The sequence below is a fragment of the Corvus moneduloides genome, chromosome 6 (assembly GCF_009650955.1).
Source record: "Corvus moneduloides isolate bCorMon1 chromosome 6, bCorMon1.pri, whole genome shotgun sequence".
Classification (NCBI taxonomy): domain Eukaryota; kingdom Metazoa; phylum Chordata; class Aves; order Passeriformes; family Corvidae; genus Corvus; species Corvus moneduloides.
Window position 1 is genome coordinate 52,299,056 of NC_045481.1, and position 16,850 is coordinate 52,315,905.

At 47.0% G+C, this 16,850-nt stretch overlaps 1 protein-coding gene across 5 annotated transcripts in view; it reads right to left on the reverse strand.

Annotated features, from left to right (window-relative positions):
* The window catches only part of SCUBE2 (signal peptide, CUB domain and EGF like domain containing 2), a 39,237-nt gene extending 24,274 nt beyond the window's left edge, over positions 1–14,963 (reverse strand). For 3 of the 5 annotated variants that reach the window (XM_032113557.1, XM_032113555.1, XM_032113553.1), the window contains exons 1-8: positions 14,812–14,963; positions 12,384–12,506; positions 11,829–11,954; positions 8,555–8,689; positions 3,003–3,128; positions 2,491–2,607; positions 1,531–1,620; positions 289–405 (exon numbers count right to left, since the gene is read on the reverse strand). In XM_032113557.1, coding sequence (XP_031969448.1) covers positions 289–405; positions 1,531–1,620; positions 2,491–2,607; positions 3,003–3,128; positions 8,555–8,689; positions 11,829–11,954; positions 12,384–12,506; positions 14,812–14,932 — 955 coding nt within the window. In that variant the 5' untranslated portion in view covers positions 14,933–14,963. Of the gene's footprint in view, positions 1–288; positions 406–1,530; positions 1,621–2,490; positions 2,608–3,002; positions 3,129–8,554; positions 8,690–11,828; positions 11,955–12,383; positions 12,507–13,075; positions 14,397–14,811 lie in introns of those variants that run through there. The other 2 variants (XM_032113554.1, XM_032113556.1) reach the window with 2 other exon arrangements.
* Positions 14,964–16,850: the final 1,887 nt, after the last annotated feature.

The window sequence follows — 16,850 nt, forward strand, 5'->3', positions numbered from 1 at the left end:
TGACCACAGAGCTGTTCTTGCTCTCCCAAACCTCACCTCCAAAAAATGAGGCACAAGAGGCGGAAGTGGAGAGACGGAGGGCAGAGCAGAAGAGAATCTCTGCACATGATACACTTGATGTGGAGGAAACCACACCCTCTACCCCCGGTGCAGTCCTTCCTTTGGTCAGATTGCACACACCAGCCTTCCTCTGGACACTGGGCTGCCTTTGTTAGGAGATTAATACCTTACAGGACTTGATAACACTTTACAGTTGTTGGTACACGTGTCCAGGAGTATAAAACCCACCTTTGCATGTCTTGCCATCAAACTGGAGCGTGAATCCAACGGGACAGCTGCAGTGGACGCCGGTGGATGTGTCCTTACAGGTGCGATCGCAGCCGCCGTTGTTCACTGCACACGTTTCTGGCCAACGAGACGAAGCTCAGGTTTGCTCAGGGAAATTATGATGGTACCAAGAAACATTGTGGGATACAAGACACAGTACCAAGCACACTGCTATTCAAACATTTAGCCTAGAACACACAAGCAACTGCTAGACGCATGTGTTGGCAAAATCCCTGCCTCAGCTATTTCCAGGTTTTTTTGGAAACTCTAGGAACCAAAATACCATCTTCTGGGTATTCTATTTGTGTCTTAAACACAAATCCCTGCTCCTTGATGATGAATCTCTTACTGTCAGTCTGTTTCCTTATGCCCGCACTCAATCCCAGCTGATCCTCTGACACTTCCCACCAATGGAACACCTGGTTTCACTCAGCACTACTAAACCAGTTTCCTTAAATCCCTCCCAGCTCACCTTCCCACATTACCTGTGCTCCCAGTCATGGTGGATAACACCCTCACTGAGCATCCCCTCAGCCTGGTAACCCAGGTGCCATTTCAACCAGAGTTTGTTCCTCTCACTGCCCCCTATGCAAACTGTGTCTCAATCTCACCAAATCTTTCTAGTGAACACTCCTAAAACACAGTTCTTCACAGCCAACCAACCAGAAATAACTCCCTCTTTGGCATTCATCCTCTTGTCATCAGTCTAATCACTTCAGTCAGTCTAACAGCCTTTTCACTGGGTGGACAAATGCAATTTTACATAGAATGTATTGATTGAGAGAGCTGCAAAGAACATTTTTTTATGTCTGCTTTTTGAAGTCTTCTTTCTAGCTCTATCCTCGTTTTCTGCAGCATCAAGCATATGCTACTTATTGTCAAGTTTTGAGAGCTCTACTGGCTTATTCCCTCCCAGTCTCTCATCTCACATGCACTATTGGCACGCTGTGTTCAACCTCCAAGGGAAGACAGAGTGCATCTTCTTTCTTCCTCTGTCATTCTTTTTGAAAACAAGGCTATATGTTTAGAGGTCTGAACATTACGGAATAATATTATCTCCTTAAGAGGGAGTGGATAATCTCAGGCAGAATTCAGCCCAGAGCTGAAGGTTACAACCAAAAAAAACCAAGAAAGCCCCGCACCAATTCTTTGATCTAAATAGTTTCAACAAACAGCAGAATTATTTTGGATCAGCACTTTTACCCATAAGCAACCGTCGCTTCACTCTCTTGTCCACATCAGCTGCTGCTGTAGTGTTTCCCTCAGAAATGTCAACAGCAGCCTCTTCCCTCTCTGTAAGGAACATGAAAAAAGCAAGTGAGTAAAGGTGCCCTGACCAGAATCCTCATCTGACATCCAACACACACACACACACACTCAAACAGCTTCATCACATGCTGAATCAGAGACAGTCGGAACTGGCCAGGCAGAAATAAATAATTTTTAAAGAGCAAGCAGTAATAAAAATCATGAAGACCCTTCAGTCAAAACCATGAGAATACTCTGCTCTTGTGGCTTCCTTACAAGTCATGTTTGCTTCAGTACTCTTAACAAAACAAAAGATGTGCTACAGATGTAGCAAACAGCAACAAGATGAAAGAACTAATTGAACTGTCATGAACTGTTCTGTGAGGAGCTCACTGTCATCATCTATCGTGGGTTAATTGCAACGACCAGCCAGTTATGCCTGAGCATTTGATTTCAATCAACAGACAACAAACTCTTCCAGAGACTGGAAGAGTTTATCAATCTTAAGTACTTTCTTTACTGGATAACTGCCTTGCCAAAATTATACATTAATTGATTTCAGAGTCCCAGTTTTAACAGATGTACTCCTTGGTGACACTCTCTGACTCATGTTATTGAAGAAACTGAACCTAGAATACCCTAGAGGGGAGGAAACCTTCTTTGGTTAGTGACAGGCCTCGTGTTTCAGGGGGGACCAGTGATAATTACAGGTTGCAATAGTATTAGGTAGCTACTTATATAGGGAAGCATAAATTGCTAACCAACTCACACACTATCAGGTTCCCTAATTTTAAATTCCTTCACATTTTCTAGCCATGCTCTTATGAGGGGCATTAATCATGCACACACAGCACCACCACACCATCCTCGAGTTGGCCATCGACAGAAAACTACCTCCCTCCACCGCATACTGACCCAGGCAGGTTTTCCCATCCACGTGCATGACGTACTTGGGGTGACACCCACAAACAGGCCCATCATCAGCATCATCACACGTGTGCTGGCAGCCCCCGTTCCCGTGGTTACACGTCACTGGGAAGAAAACACATGTCACTCTCACAAGTACTTCCAGCACTTTTGAAGGACGGTGTGCAATTCCATCGCCAGCTGAGCATCCAACACACCTTCCTAATGTGCCCCTGTCCTGAAGGACTCTGTGAGACTGAAACAGTGCAGAGCTCTCTCGTGGAGCTGAACTTCCCATCATTATGAATGATGGCACAACTCCCAAACTACAGACACTACAGCAGTTAATTGACCTGTGTGACAGTGTCCAGAAAAGACATCAATTCTGGTTTAATTCAAATGCACACAGTTCAGGCGTATCATCCCTCATTAGCTAAAACATACCAAATCCCATTTCACCACAAACAGAACACCATTTGTTCACTTTGGGAAACCATAAGCATATGCAGAATGTTGCCTACAAATGCAGCTCCTCTGGTTCTTGGACAGCTCAAATCCTGGTCGGCATTCACAGGCAACTCCTCCTTTGGGCGTTTCTCTGCAGATGTGGGCACAGCCATGATCTTTGTTCATGCAGCTCATGCCTTCTGCAAAACAGGAAAGGTACAAGAGCTTCAGCACCCTCAGCACCTCTGTGTGCAGGCAACAAAGTCAGTTCAATACACACACATACTCCAGCCTGCTACCCTGGGAAGGCTCCGCAGGGTTGGGACAAGAAGTGTCAGCTTACAGAGAGGAAAGGCAGCAAGTCCAGTCCTGCACAGTCAATGGCCCCAAGGTTTCTCCTTCTGTGATCTTTTCTGTGCCCATGTTCTTTGACTGCAAGGTCAAAGAGCAACATCCACAGGTTTGTACAGCACCTGCATTCTCATTCAATGCTCCCACTTTATACCAGTGTTCATAAAACCTCCTCATTTCTTTTATAAAAGTGGAAATGTCCTGGCAAGATCCAAGTCCAAAGTGAAGTTCTTATTTCTCTGCTTAAAAGAGCAGCCAGCAGACACAGGAATGTTTAGAACAGCAGTCACAAGGGTCATCCCAGTTTCAATTACTGGCTTACAAAGCAGATTCCCAGAGTCATAACCTATCTCAGCAGTGACCAAGTAGACACCAGGCCGACATGCAGATTGCACACATGCTGTATATCAGTTCTCTTTTTGTTAACCATTTTGTTTTCAATTTTTTCCTGATTTCAGTAAATACCACCCAAGATAACATCACTGGGTATTATTACCATATTCTGTATTTCTACACACCTTCCCAGCTAGACAGAATTTAGTGCCAGTGCCTGCTTTAACCAAATGAAGAACCAGTGTGACACTAGTGACTCTATTTCTTTTGCTACACCTCCTAAAACATTCTGCCATTTTTATCTCTGCCAGTCCACACACAGCGCTCAGTGACTGCCAGAGTGTCCTGTCTGGCCTTTGCAAAAAGATAAAGTCAATTGAATGGGGAGGAATAGCTCCTAAAATAATTGTAAAAACTTCTTCCACCTTGCCCTATGGTTCAGTGCAATCAGTGGCTTTGCCATTGGCAAGAAGGTGGTACAGTCTGTACACATACAACACAAAAACACACAGCAGCTGGCTGAGTTACCCAAAGGGATCATTAGACCAAATAGGTTTTCTTTAACAGAATACCACAGATTTTTAATGAAGTCCTCTACAGTGCTACAAAACCAGGAAAGAGAAGACATCTGAATGCTCTCCTGGGGTATACAGAGAGCATAACTTTACCATCAAATTCTCTGCCTTGGCACATCTGGCTTTAAAAGGACAAGTTACACCAAAATGTTCTCTCTCTCAGTGAGAACATTTCATTTGTGAAGACCAAGTGGAGCACACTTTGGCTGCAAGGGCTCATCCCACACCACCCCAGCGAACTCCACTGGAGCTGAGCAGACGCACAATCAGAAGCAGAACAGAAAGGGTGACCATGCTGCTGGAAAGGGATTCTGTGATCAATTCCACATCCTATATATTTTTTAAACTTACACAGCCCTTTTGGCAGCCTTATTGCTAAGTGAAACAAACCCACTGCATTGTGAGGCAGAGGTCACCATTATTCCACTCCACTTCAATTAGGTCCTTGTTCCACACCGCTATTCTCGTCCCCTGAAGCACCAGCTACAGGACCCTTTCTCTATTAAGACAGCTTTAAGCAACAAAAGAATGGACTTTGCAGAGCCCAGATTATTCTGCTCTACTGGCTTTTTGATTCCTTTCCCACAGTGAGGACTCTCCAGAAGTCCAACAAGACAATGAGGCTTCAAAACCTGCAGCGCACAGACACAGCCCAAGGAGCCCACAGGAAAGCTGTCACCCATTATTGTATCAGTCAAGGAAGGAGACAACCTATGAGGCCACAAATTAGCCTCATTAGCACTGGTGTTTTTGTGAAAGTTCTGGTCTTAAGCATGCAGTATGGTTTGGTCTGTTAGCTCGGAGGGGTTAGAGAGCATTAAGGGAATTAGCAGCTTAGCTTCTGTTAACAAAGTCATTCTTTTGTCTCTATTGAGCTACCAAAGGGGAAACTGTTCAAGCAGGTACTTTGGTAAAGTTCACTGACACCAAACAAATGGTTTCTATGCTCCATTTGGGATTGCTCCGTTCTGAGCGAGCAGAATTCAATCAGGTCTCCACAGAAAGCTAAAGCTGCACTTTCCAGACCAGGATGCATTTTAATAACAAAGTATCCATTGTGTAACAAGGTACTCCACCAAACCCACCGAAATCTAGCTACCCAAAAGGCAGTTTCATAGAAGATACCCACATCCACACATTCCAGCGTTTACTATGGGGTTGCTGCTTGTTTCCAAAGGTCATAAACCTCTCCAAGCCCCATTTCATAAGGTTGTATTAAAAACACATCTGTAAAGCCATAAAAGCTGTGCAGCTGCAAACTCCTTGGTGGACACAAAGTCTCCCAGGTCACATTGTTCCAGTGCTGTTGCAGTGGCAGACTGTGGTCCAGAACCAAACCCCAAACAAATTTTGGTCAAATCCCATCACATACTTCCCAGACCCACCATTTCTCTTGCAGGAGACCCTGCCCTACTGTCTCACAAATATCTTGGGATGGATGACTCTGGATTGCCACTCTCAGCCAAAAGAGGTGAATCCAGCGCCTGCCTGGCTGAGCAGATCCCAAGCCAGATGAGTCCTTTCTGATGACTGGACCTTCTTGAAGTTACCCAGCAAGCCTGAAATGTGAGCACTCCTGTCACTGGCAAAACACAGGCAAAAAAGCCAGCATGGTATTTCCCTATCAGGTCATGCTAAATTAATCTCTTACATGTATGATCTGTGTTTCAATCTTTGTATTTTTTCACACGGAAGGTGTCAGGACAACATTCCCAATCTGCTAAGAGCATTAAGGCTCCATTTAGGGCATGTTCAAGCAGGCACTCCGCAGGACAGAGGGAGAGGATGCAATGATATAAAGAGTTACCAGAGGTTCTCAGAGGCATCCTCTAATAGAAGAATGGTGAGGAGCATCAGCACAGCCAGCAGAACAGGACATCCCAGGAATGCTTTAGTCTTTCATCATGCTTGCTACATCCTCATGTTAAGGCAACTTTTCCCCAAAAGCTCTCTAGTTATCCCTGTTCTCCACAGCCAAGGCTCCTAGAGTGACAGTGAGATGGTGCCCTGTGTACGCATCCACACAGCAATTTGAAACGTGGCTTTCATCCCAGAGATCCAGTTCATTCCCATCAATTCAGCCCAACAAGCAGAGAGCTATGACTGTGAAATACCACAAGGGAGAGCAGCAAGATTTGCCATCCAGAGCAATATCAGCCACAAAGATGTACTACATATTTACTCACTAAAAAAAATGTTTTCCTTCAAATTTTTGTATTCTCCAATACAGGGCAAGTTGAACCCAGAAACGAAGTGCACATGCATTGCTGCCCTGCCATGAAACAGCCTTTCCCTGGGTAAACAGCCTCCCAAGGTAATTCATTCTCCCACACAGATGAAGAGCAACTCATTTCAGCAGGCAAACAAGGAAAGAAATAGGATTGCACACAACTTCCCAGGACAGTTTCAGTTCCTGTGGTTTAAGCTCCAGTTCACTCTACTTCTGTGTATTTAAAGGCCAATACAGCAAACCACAAGGAAGGTCTGTCAGGTATTAATGTATGAAGAATCTTAGCTGGGCTGGGAGACAGGGAAGGAAATATTCCCTCATTTTACAGAGAAGAAGCACGACTGAGTAGATGATCTAGGCAGTAGGAGACAAAAGCTACTTTGATCAGTGCTGTGAGGTCTCGAAACAGAACCAATAAAGTATGAATACTGAGCAATGCATACACAAGGCAGAGAACAGAAGTCCCAGAAATGAGCAGAAAAGCAGAGAACAAAGTGAGGGGAGAGATAAAGCAGTGAGATTTGGCTTACAACAGACATGCCCACCCAAGGGAAAAAAAAAAAGGGTTAAAAGAAAAAGGTGGGGAATCCCGAGCAGTACTTTATAGTAATGAAGGGGGGTGGGAGGGAAACAGTCACAGCATGAAAGTGTGAAAAAAATGACTTTTAAAGAAAGCAAAACAAACACTTCAGTGTTTTACTAAGAAGAAAAAAATGTATCAGGCAAAACAGCGTGTTGGGGTTTTTTCTTAAGATGGGTTTTGATAAAGATGTACTTTATTTGATAGTATTTATGAAAAAAAAATCCCACATATTTTTTCCCCTCTTTGTTTTCCTTTCCAAAGAAAATGGCCTAAGTTTAGTGGATATTTGGTATTATGAACAAAAGGTCTCTTTGGGAAAAAAAAGCTAAGAGAAATTAAAAGCATCTTTAAGAAGAGAGGTAGAATTCTAAAGGTACAATTTAGGGAACAAATATTAATAGGGAATGCTGCTGCTGTCAGTTCAGGAGAGTAGAATGTACTCAAGTAGCAGCAAGTGTGAAGAGTTGGAAGTTTTCCCTCCCTTGGCATCAGACAAGACAAGGAGTTCAAGAAACCAGTTTCTGTCCTTAGAGACCTCCTCCATGGAGGCACACAAACTCACATCCCTGCTAGCCACATACCTTGTCCCACTACTGCTGCCCTCCTGCCTGCCCCCACTCCTGGCTCAGCCCCTGCAGTGACAACCGGAGCCGTGGCCTGAGAAACCACCCAGCCCCTGTGAGACCAAGCCCAGGGCCAGAGGAGCTGGGAACACAAATTCTGAATCCAAACAAAAGATCAACTCAGCTCTGTCAGATGACAGCCACCTCAGCACCCTCATCTGTGGATGGCCATATGTGTCTCTAAATGTTGATCTCTTCACTGTGGGGATTTTTAAAGTGAGATTTGTTTATTCATGCTCAGATTCCTCTTCCAGTTATGCCAACATAGATTAAAGAAAGCTTTGCAGCTTTAAATACTTCTTACTAAGATTTTCACTGTACAGTTCAATGGACAACTCCCTGATCTGAGCAACCACTTGAAAGTATTTCCTAAGGGCATCCAAAATAATTTTGTTCAATCTGATGTCTAATTAGACATCCAAGACTCTGATCTCTCAAAGGTCGCTTCACAAAGGTTTCACTCAAAACAAAGCACTAGGTTTGAATACCTTTGGGGCTGACAAACAATAAATCTCTTAGCTGAAACCTAAATAGTGTACAGGGAATCTAAAATGTATCTGAAGGTAGTTCAGGTATTGCCCTGTAACTAAAGCCAGTGAAAATGGTCAGAACTTGCTGTCTTTCCATTTGTTGCCATTCCCTGGATTAGGACACAGCTTAGCTGCACAGCAGAGCATCAAGGACACGGGGAGTACAGCCTTTAACAAGCACAACACCGCAGACACACAGGTGGGATCAAAGAGGAGGAAGGGATGTAGCGTCGTTAAAGCCTCTTAGAAGATTCTGACACACTGCTCCTTTTAAAAGCAGTGAGGACTTCAAGACCCTTCACAGCTTTGAAAACCTCAACTTAGAAATACTTGTGAAGATGGTTTAGAGCTGTTGCCTCTGTCAGGAGCTGCTGCTCGCTGCCCGGGGGCAGGGGCGGTACCTTCAGAGCGGTGGATGCAGGTATGCTGGTTGTCGCTGAGGAAGAACCCTTCCTTGCAGCGGCACTCGTAGCTCCCCACGGTGTTGACACAAACGTGCTGGCAGCCACCGTTGTTGAACATGCACTCGTCTGTGTCTGAAAGAGAGAGGGGAAAGAGGGATCAGCTTTGTGCTCACACCAACCCACGGTACATACAGACATCGGCTCGGGCTGGAACCACCCAGGCAGCTGAGACACCCCGGGCTACCCCGTGGTTGCAGTTGTGCTGCCACCCTTGGGAAAGTGAATTTCTGCTGCCGCTCTTCCCCTGTTTGCAGTCTGCCCAAGCAGCCACAGGGCTCCCAAGAAATGCTGGCCAACCCAAATAACCAGAGCTGATGGTTACAGCTAAGGAGGAGCAGCCTTGGCAGAGCCAGATCAGGCCCCCCAGCACCCACGGGAACATTCCGTGCCCCTCAGTGCAGCTGGATCTGGCACTGGCACTCCACAGCTCTGGAACATCCAGCTGAGCAATCACACCTGGGTCTGTCTGGCTCAATGGGACAAGACCCTTTGGATCCAAACCCATCCAAGCTATAAAAGGCATTTTCCCAGAAAGCTCCACATCCTGAAGCAAATGAGGAACAAGAAGAATACAAACCTCAAATTCAGTTAAAAACCTATCCCCTGCTTCTTCCTTTCACCCTAGCTAGAATTCACACACCACATCTGTTCTGGTGCTTGGTTTGATTTATCATCCTCCTCCCTCAAGTCTAGGACATCATCGCTCATCATCAAGGCTGCTGCTGTGTTGCCTGACTGCGGTCAAGCACAAGAGCAGAAATTCTGGAAGCAGTTTTAATCTTGATTTTGCAACATTCAGAGCCTCAGCAACACCAGAGAACACAGAAGGATTCTGCATGCAAGAAAACCAAGAGAACCAAAGAGTAGAAAAATTTTAGCTAAGCCTCTGAACAACAAGATGCCCATCCCAATCTCCCAATTCTTTGGAATTTTACCCCTTAATAAGCACAGGTTTTTTGTAACCACTACCACCAAATACTTTTTCTAGCCTAATTTTCAGAAATTTTAACAGGAGCTCAAAAATGCTCAGTCCCTTAAAAACAGGACAAAACCTTGCTGAGGCAAAGCACTGGTCTCATTTGCAAATTCATCTGTAACATCATGTTTGCTCCCTGTTCTGTTCATTGTTCCTGGCTAATAGCACAATGTTTTTAAGTTAACACTGTAGCGTTTCTGGCAGAAAACAGCTGTCTTTTAAAAAAAAGGAGAAAGAGAGGCTTTTAGTAAGAAGCATAACATAGTATTACAACAGATTTAATGTCTAGTGAAGGCAGTGAGTAAGCCAATTGGATGCAAAAGAATGTGACCTGCTGGAGAAAAAGAGCTGCTGACATATGTCCATCACAAAGGAGCTGAGTATTTTAGAGTTCTGCAGCTATGTGAATGTGCAAACAATCATGAATAAACAGCCACCACGAGCCTTTAGTGCTATAGATTTGAACTCCAGCAGATGTTTCTGTCTTACAGACCTTGGAAAGCTTTCAAAAAAATCATCTCTTTCCAACAAGTAATTGTCTATTTGGCTTAAACCCAGGCACACAGCCGAGATCTTCAAAAATATGGGTGAGAGGAGGGCAACCCTGGCGTGAACAAAGTAAATAAACAGATTAAGAGAAGATGTGATCCAATTTGCTGCATGCCAAAATATTTATTTAACGTTTACATCACAACTCAAAATTGGCACATCAGTGGTAAAACCCTCATTGTATGTCAATGACATTTTATTTTATAGGTCTGCCATGCAACACTGAGCATAGTGACACAGCAGGTGGTAGATTTTGGTCTAAGTTACATTGCTGGTCACAAACAACCCAGCTGAAGCGTGCCCTGGGTACAAAGAGAATAAACACATGCCTTTTGGTGCCATTGTCAGAGGCTGTGTGTTCCTTCACATCCAGCCCTTCGTGGTAACCTCAACTGAACTCCACTCTGTGTTTACACTAACGCAAAAATAAGATGGATGTTCTGTTATTTTAAAGTATCCGCAGATACTTTGTTTCCCTCTCTACCTTATTTAGTTAAATATCTGGAACCTGGTGAGTTCACCCTCTTCCACTTACTCTGTAGAAAGCTGGGCACACAACAGGTTCCCAGCAGGTAAACCCCAACACAATCCCACTGAATACTCCAGAGCTTTTCTGATTTGTCCCAGCAGAAGATACAGCCTGGGGATGGTCTGACCCCCACCTGATGTGCCACACACTGGTGGGAAGTGCCCCAGCCAAGCTCACTTCAGTTATGCAGGGAGAGCAGCTTTCCCTCTGACTGCCAAGGGTATGGGGGTGTGTCTGGGCACATCCACATGGAGAGCAGCAGCAGAGGAAAACTGAGCCATGTCCAAAAAAGCAAATGGCACAGGCAGCACAGGGCTGAGCCACACGGGGTGCCCAGCTGGGGTCCAGGAAGCAGGACAGCTTCAGCAGCACGAGGCTCTGCGGCAGCACTGCCAGCAGGCTGACAGCTCCCACCTTTCCGTGCACTGCTGCACTCGGTGCTGGAGGATCCTACCGCAGCAAAGCCACAAGGCCTTGTTACCCATTGCTAAAGATTTTCACCTGTTGGCACACAAAAAGGAGACTATCGACGTCTTAAATAAAGAAAAAGATGGTCAGAGAGAGAGTGTGCATGGAGGGTCAGCGGAGTGCTGCCCTGAAAACCCTTCCAGAGGTGTGTCCTTTGTCTCACACTAACCACCCAGGGAAAACCCACACACTGGCATTCGTCCCTCTGTTCTTGAGTGGCCTCCATCGTATACAGCTGCTGCATGCTCCAAATCATCCTCTCCTTTCGGGAATACTCAGACACATTAAGAGTGAGAAGCCCCCACATTACAGACACATTTGAGAGAGACGATTGCTAAGCCTGGAAGCACACCTGACAACCTGACTAAGCTAACTGTGGAACAGAGAGGACAGCGATAGCACATGTTCCTTTCTATAAACTCATTTAGCACAATAATAGATGACATTTGACACCCTTAAACCCAAAGCACTCCACAGAAATATAGCACAATTATCCTCAATTACAGAGGCGGAAAGGCCCACACTGGGATGGCACATCAGTACCTGGAAATCCTTGGTCCCGCATGCAACATTCTTCTCTCCCTGAACTGACTGAGCCCAAGAGATTGCCATGTGTTTGTTCCCCATGGATGCAGCTACAGGGCAGTGTTCACATCATCACCCACATTGCTCCTGAACACACTCCTTACCCAGGCAGTTGTGGCCATCGTGAGCCAACATAAAGCCATCGTAGCAAGTACAGCGGTAATTCCCTGGAATGTTGAAACACTCGTGGACACAGCCCCCATTGAAGTCATTGTCACATTCATCAATGTCTGAGGAATAAAGCAAAAGTCAATATGATGGATGCTTGCCTGAGTGTTATAGACAGGGATGTGACTGCGTAAATGCAAGCAGCAACTGCTGTCCAAAATCATCATTGTCTTGCAAATACACTATATTTAATGCATTTCTTGCTGAACGTTTCTGGTGACTGAGAAAACACCCTGAGACCCCCTTGCAGCTTTAGCTTTTATTTTTTAAGGCTGCTGGTTAAACAACAAACTCATTATCAGGCTGAGTGATATGAACAGGTAAAAACCCATGCAAGGTAGGCCTTTAATTTTGTAAACAAGAAGTAAATCAGGTGATGAAACAATGACTATTTTGATCCAAAAATTATCCTCCATTATTTTTAGTGGCTCTATTTTCTTAGAAATGCTCCATGCTGACACAGACAGAACGTGGTGCTCTGGTCCCTTTACCTTCACATTTCTTCCCTTCGCCAGTGTAGCCCACTTTGCACATGCACTTGTACAGCTTCGGGGTGTTCTGACAAATAGCATCTGGGTGGCAGTCGTCCAGCCCCAGGGCACACTCATCCACATCTGTGAAAAGACAGCAGGCTCAGGAGAGATGTCAGCAGGAGGAGAATGGGGCATGTCTCCTGAACACATCCCTGAGGAGATCACAAGGCTGAGCATCTCTCTGTGGTGCCCACGAGAATACTGTGTGGTTTTGTGTGTCAGGACAGAAACATGCAGAGACAGTATCTGCACTTCAATTTGTGTAATATTCTACCTGCACACAGATGTATTTATATGCAATTCAGATAAGCCCATGTTAAGATCTTGTGCACATTTATAAATACATCCAAAACAATCTCTTAAGGGCTAGATGCTCCATGAAATTCAACTGATAGTCTCAGAGATTCATCAGAGATTGTTAATCTTTCTGATTAACAAAAGCAGTCACCAAAAGAGTTCATGATCACATCCATGCATCACCTGCAGGAAGCCCAATGATTTTTAAAATAACAAGAGGAGTCAATAGAAATGTACTTTCAAAGTCACCACCAAACCATTAAAAGACTGACTTACCATTAAAAAGATGTATAATCTTAAAAAAAATTTTTAAATACAAGAATAGTATCTGGTAAGCAGCATTGCCAAATCACCTGGCCAGCCATCTCAAAGCACTGAAGCAAAATATCCAGGTGGAAACTTCAGAGAAGAGGAAATGAAGAGAAAGGGAAACACCAACAGGAAGAAGTCCTGGAGATGAAGCGTAGACAGAAGAGGAAGAAAAGTTACAGGCAGCAGAAGACATCAGCACAAGTTTTTCACACAGCAGAGGAAAGCTGAAACATGGAATCAGGAAGATTTCCAGCAACTGGCTAAAAGGAAGAATTGTAGAAGCAACAGTCCACACAGGTATAAAAAGGGCCTCCTAAAACAAGAAATAGGGCATGAGTATCAGCAGAAGGCAACTACTTCAATAGTCAGCCATTTTTTATGTAGGGATCACTTTCTAAAGGGGAATTTCAGCCAGCACTTCTCCCATTTACAATTATAGCATTCATCCTGCTCTTTTTTTTTTTTCCCCAATCACAAAATGTGCCTGTAGGTACTGCAGCAGCTGCCGACTGCAGAAAGTGTTCACTTGGTTTTAACTCCTCCTGGGGTTTGGCTGGGGGAAACAAGGCAAGGAGCCAGTGTTAGAGCAGCAGTGCTTTCCTCGCTCTCAGGTGCACACAGCTCCAGTAGCAGTGATGGGGTCCCCAGATGCTACCACCAGAAAACAAGGAGAAGGTGGGAAACAGTGGAAAACAGCTGGGAAGAGCAGCAGAATCTGCCTCCTCTCAAAGCAGAAAAGTCAAGCCATTAAAAAATACGGGAGGCAGTGAATTGAAGGAGCAAGTCGTGCAAGGGGAATAGCTGCGGGCCTCCAGCTAGTGGGACTCAGGTAGGTGGGGCAGAAAGAAAGGATGGGCAGGGAAGAATAGGGGGCATAAAGCAGCATCAGCCACACGTGCTGATTGTGTGCCCGCAGCACCGCCAGCTCTCCCCTACCCGAGCCAGAGGGACACACCTGTCCCGGCAAGAGGGGTCCCAGAAAACACACAGCAAGGAGAGAGCTTCCCTCTAAGCCAGGACACACAGACATCAATCAGCTCTCGTGCCGGCGGCAGGACGGCGGCTCTGCTGGGTTATTCGTACACCGCCCCTCTGATCTGCAGCGTGCGGTAAAGACCCGCAACAAGAAGCCGCAGCACTAACGCACTGAAAGGCATGGAAAAGAGGGCTAGGAAAAACCCGTAGGCACAGAGAGCGAGATTTCCCCTTGCAGTGACAGTATTCAGAGCAGAAGAGAGACCCTGGAGGAACGAGACTATGAGCAAACATCGCAGCCTTCAACTTGGCAGGAGGCGGCGGCGGGAGAATCCCTGGGCTTGTTCCGCGGGGACCGAAGGCAGCTTCACCCGCAGCACACGCCGCTCACACCCCGCTCCCCAGGTGCCCCGTCCCGGGGCTCATCCCGCTCCCGGGGCAGCGGGAACCGCCGGGAAAGCGGCACTGGCAGCACCCGCGGAGCCCGAGCGCCCTGCGAGCAGCGACCGACCCGCGCCGGGCACGGCCCCGCCACGGCCGCACCTCACCCCGGCACCGGCCCCGCGCCCCTTCCCTTCGCCGCCCGCCTCCCCCGCCCCGGGGCCGGCCAGGAGAGGAGAGCCGGGACCGCCCGGTGCCCCGCGGGGGGAGCCGCTGTCCGGGGCTGAGGCGAGCGGGGGGCACTCACCGGGCGGGGAGCGGGGGCACTCACCGGGCGGGGACCGGGGGCACTCACCGGGCAGGGGAAGCGGGCACTCACCGGGCGGGGGGCACTCACCGGGCGGGGGAAGCGGGCACTCACCGGGCAGGGGGCACTCACCGGGCAGGGGCAGCGCGGCGGGGCCGGCCGGCGCGGGCAGCAGCAGGAGCAGCAGCGGCAGCGCCCTCGCCCCCGTCGCGCCGCGGCGGCCGCCGGACCCCATCGATGGCGCTGCTGCCGCTGCCGCCGCCGGGCGGGAGGAGGCGGCGGCGGAGGGAGTGTCTGGGGCGCCCGGCCCGCCTCGCACTGACAGCGGGCGCGGGGCGGCGAGGGCTGGGCGGGCCGCCCCCTCCCCTGCCCGGCCCTGCCCCGCTGCCCCGGGCGCGGTGGGCGCACCCGGCACGCGAACCGCCCCATCCGCGCCCGTGGAAGCCCCGGCAGCCGCCCCGGCGCTCGCCCACCTGCGCAGCGCCCCAAACACAGGTGTCCCGCGGAGCCGCTGCCCCCCGCAGGAGCGGGAATAGCCCACACGCAGGCTGCGGGTGCCCCCGGCAGCTGTGCCCGAGCCGGGGCTGCCCGCGGCCCGGGAACCATCGCCCGCCGCAGAGACAGGCCCGAGCGAGGAGCCTGTCGCAGCCCGAACACACGCGACTCGCTCCAGCCTCATTTGCGTTCGTTCAAGAATATAATATTGACATTTTTACCGTGTAATTACACCCCACTGCAGAGCGTGAATCCCCGGCTGAAGGCCATGCCAAAACCCACACATCACCCTACCCCCAACCCAGCCCCATCCCACCTTCATTCCCAGCTAGGGATTTCTCACAGCTGTCACTCCTTTGGCAGGTAAAATTGGCTCATACATTATTCACTGAAATTATAATTTCCTAAATAATGTCTGACCTTTCAAGCTGCAAGCAAAAGCAGGCAGTATTCTCTTCCACCCCTCCCTCCCATCCCCATTTCACTGCCCTTTCTCTTTTGTTTTGTTCTGTGAGAAATACCGAGCTGTTTCTAGTTGCAAGGGCGGTTTATACACATTAGTAAATCTTCAGAATGAAACTTTCCCTCAGTCTTTGTCTTTGTTCCCTTAATGGCAGCTATAAATTACCACTCTCCTTTCTCACTGGAGCATCAGGCTTCATTGCTTTTGAAATGATCAAAGTTATTCTCTTTTTAAATCCAATGAGAAGCAACCTTTTGTGTCTCCTGGATGGTTTCAGTCTCAGTCAATCTCATCTATAAATACATAAAGCTGCTCATTAAACACTCCAAGGATTCTCCAGCCCTGCACCATACCCCAATCCTCCCTCACCAACAGAAAGCAATAAATGAATGAAGGGTTTCTTGACAGTTTCCATGATCTCATGAATAAACCATCATACTTAGGGTGGGAATTGGCACACCTGCACATCTCTCATCCAGGAATATCAGTCAAGGTGTCTCCATAAACAGCTCTCCCAAATGTACAGAGAAGCCATCTCCCATCCAGCCATATGACTTCAAGCCACCTTACAGGAAAGCTGGTACACATTTCAGGCACTACCAGTTCCCTCAATGAACCTGACCAGTATTAATCTAATTCACTTTCATCACAAGATTTTGCTAAAGACATAAAGTACGAACACATATGAAGAGCGTAGCAGAAAAACCAGTAAGAGACACTGAAGAGTTGTGTAACCAAAATATCTAAAGCCTTCTAAGGCACCATAAAAGCAAAGCATCTTTCTTACTTCTGTAAACTAAAACATAAAGTGAGACATAAATATTTGGGAATGCCTGAGTTAGATCAAAAGATCTCACTGCAGCCTGGAAAACAAACAGAACAGTATCAAATTTATCTTAGCTAATGAAGCCATTTCTTATACATAAATCTCTAAGTGCTTTGTGAAGGATCCTGGCTATTACTTCACATATAACACACATTTGTTTATGACAAAGAATTGCCATTAAAACATCTCTTTAAAGACACAAACCAGACAAGCTCAGACCTCTCAACTCAGATGCCTTTCTTGTAGCCTTTTTAACTATTTCTATTCAACTACAGAGTCACAGTGACAGATGACTGCTCTGGGTACCAAGATCTTTACTGGGAGAGAGAAGCTAGAAAAATTTTTAAGACTCAACTTCAGCACTAAGTT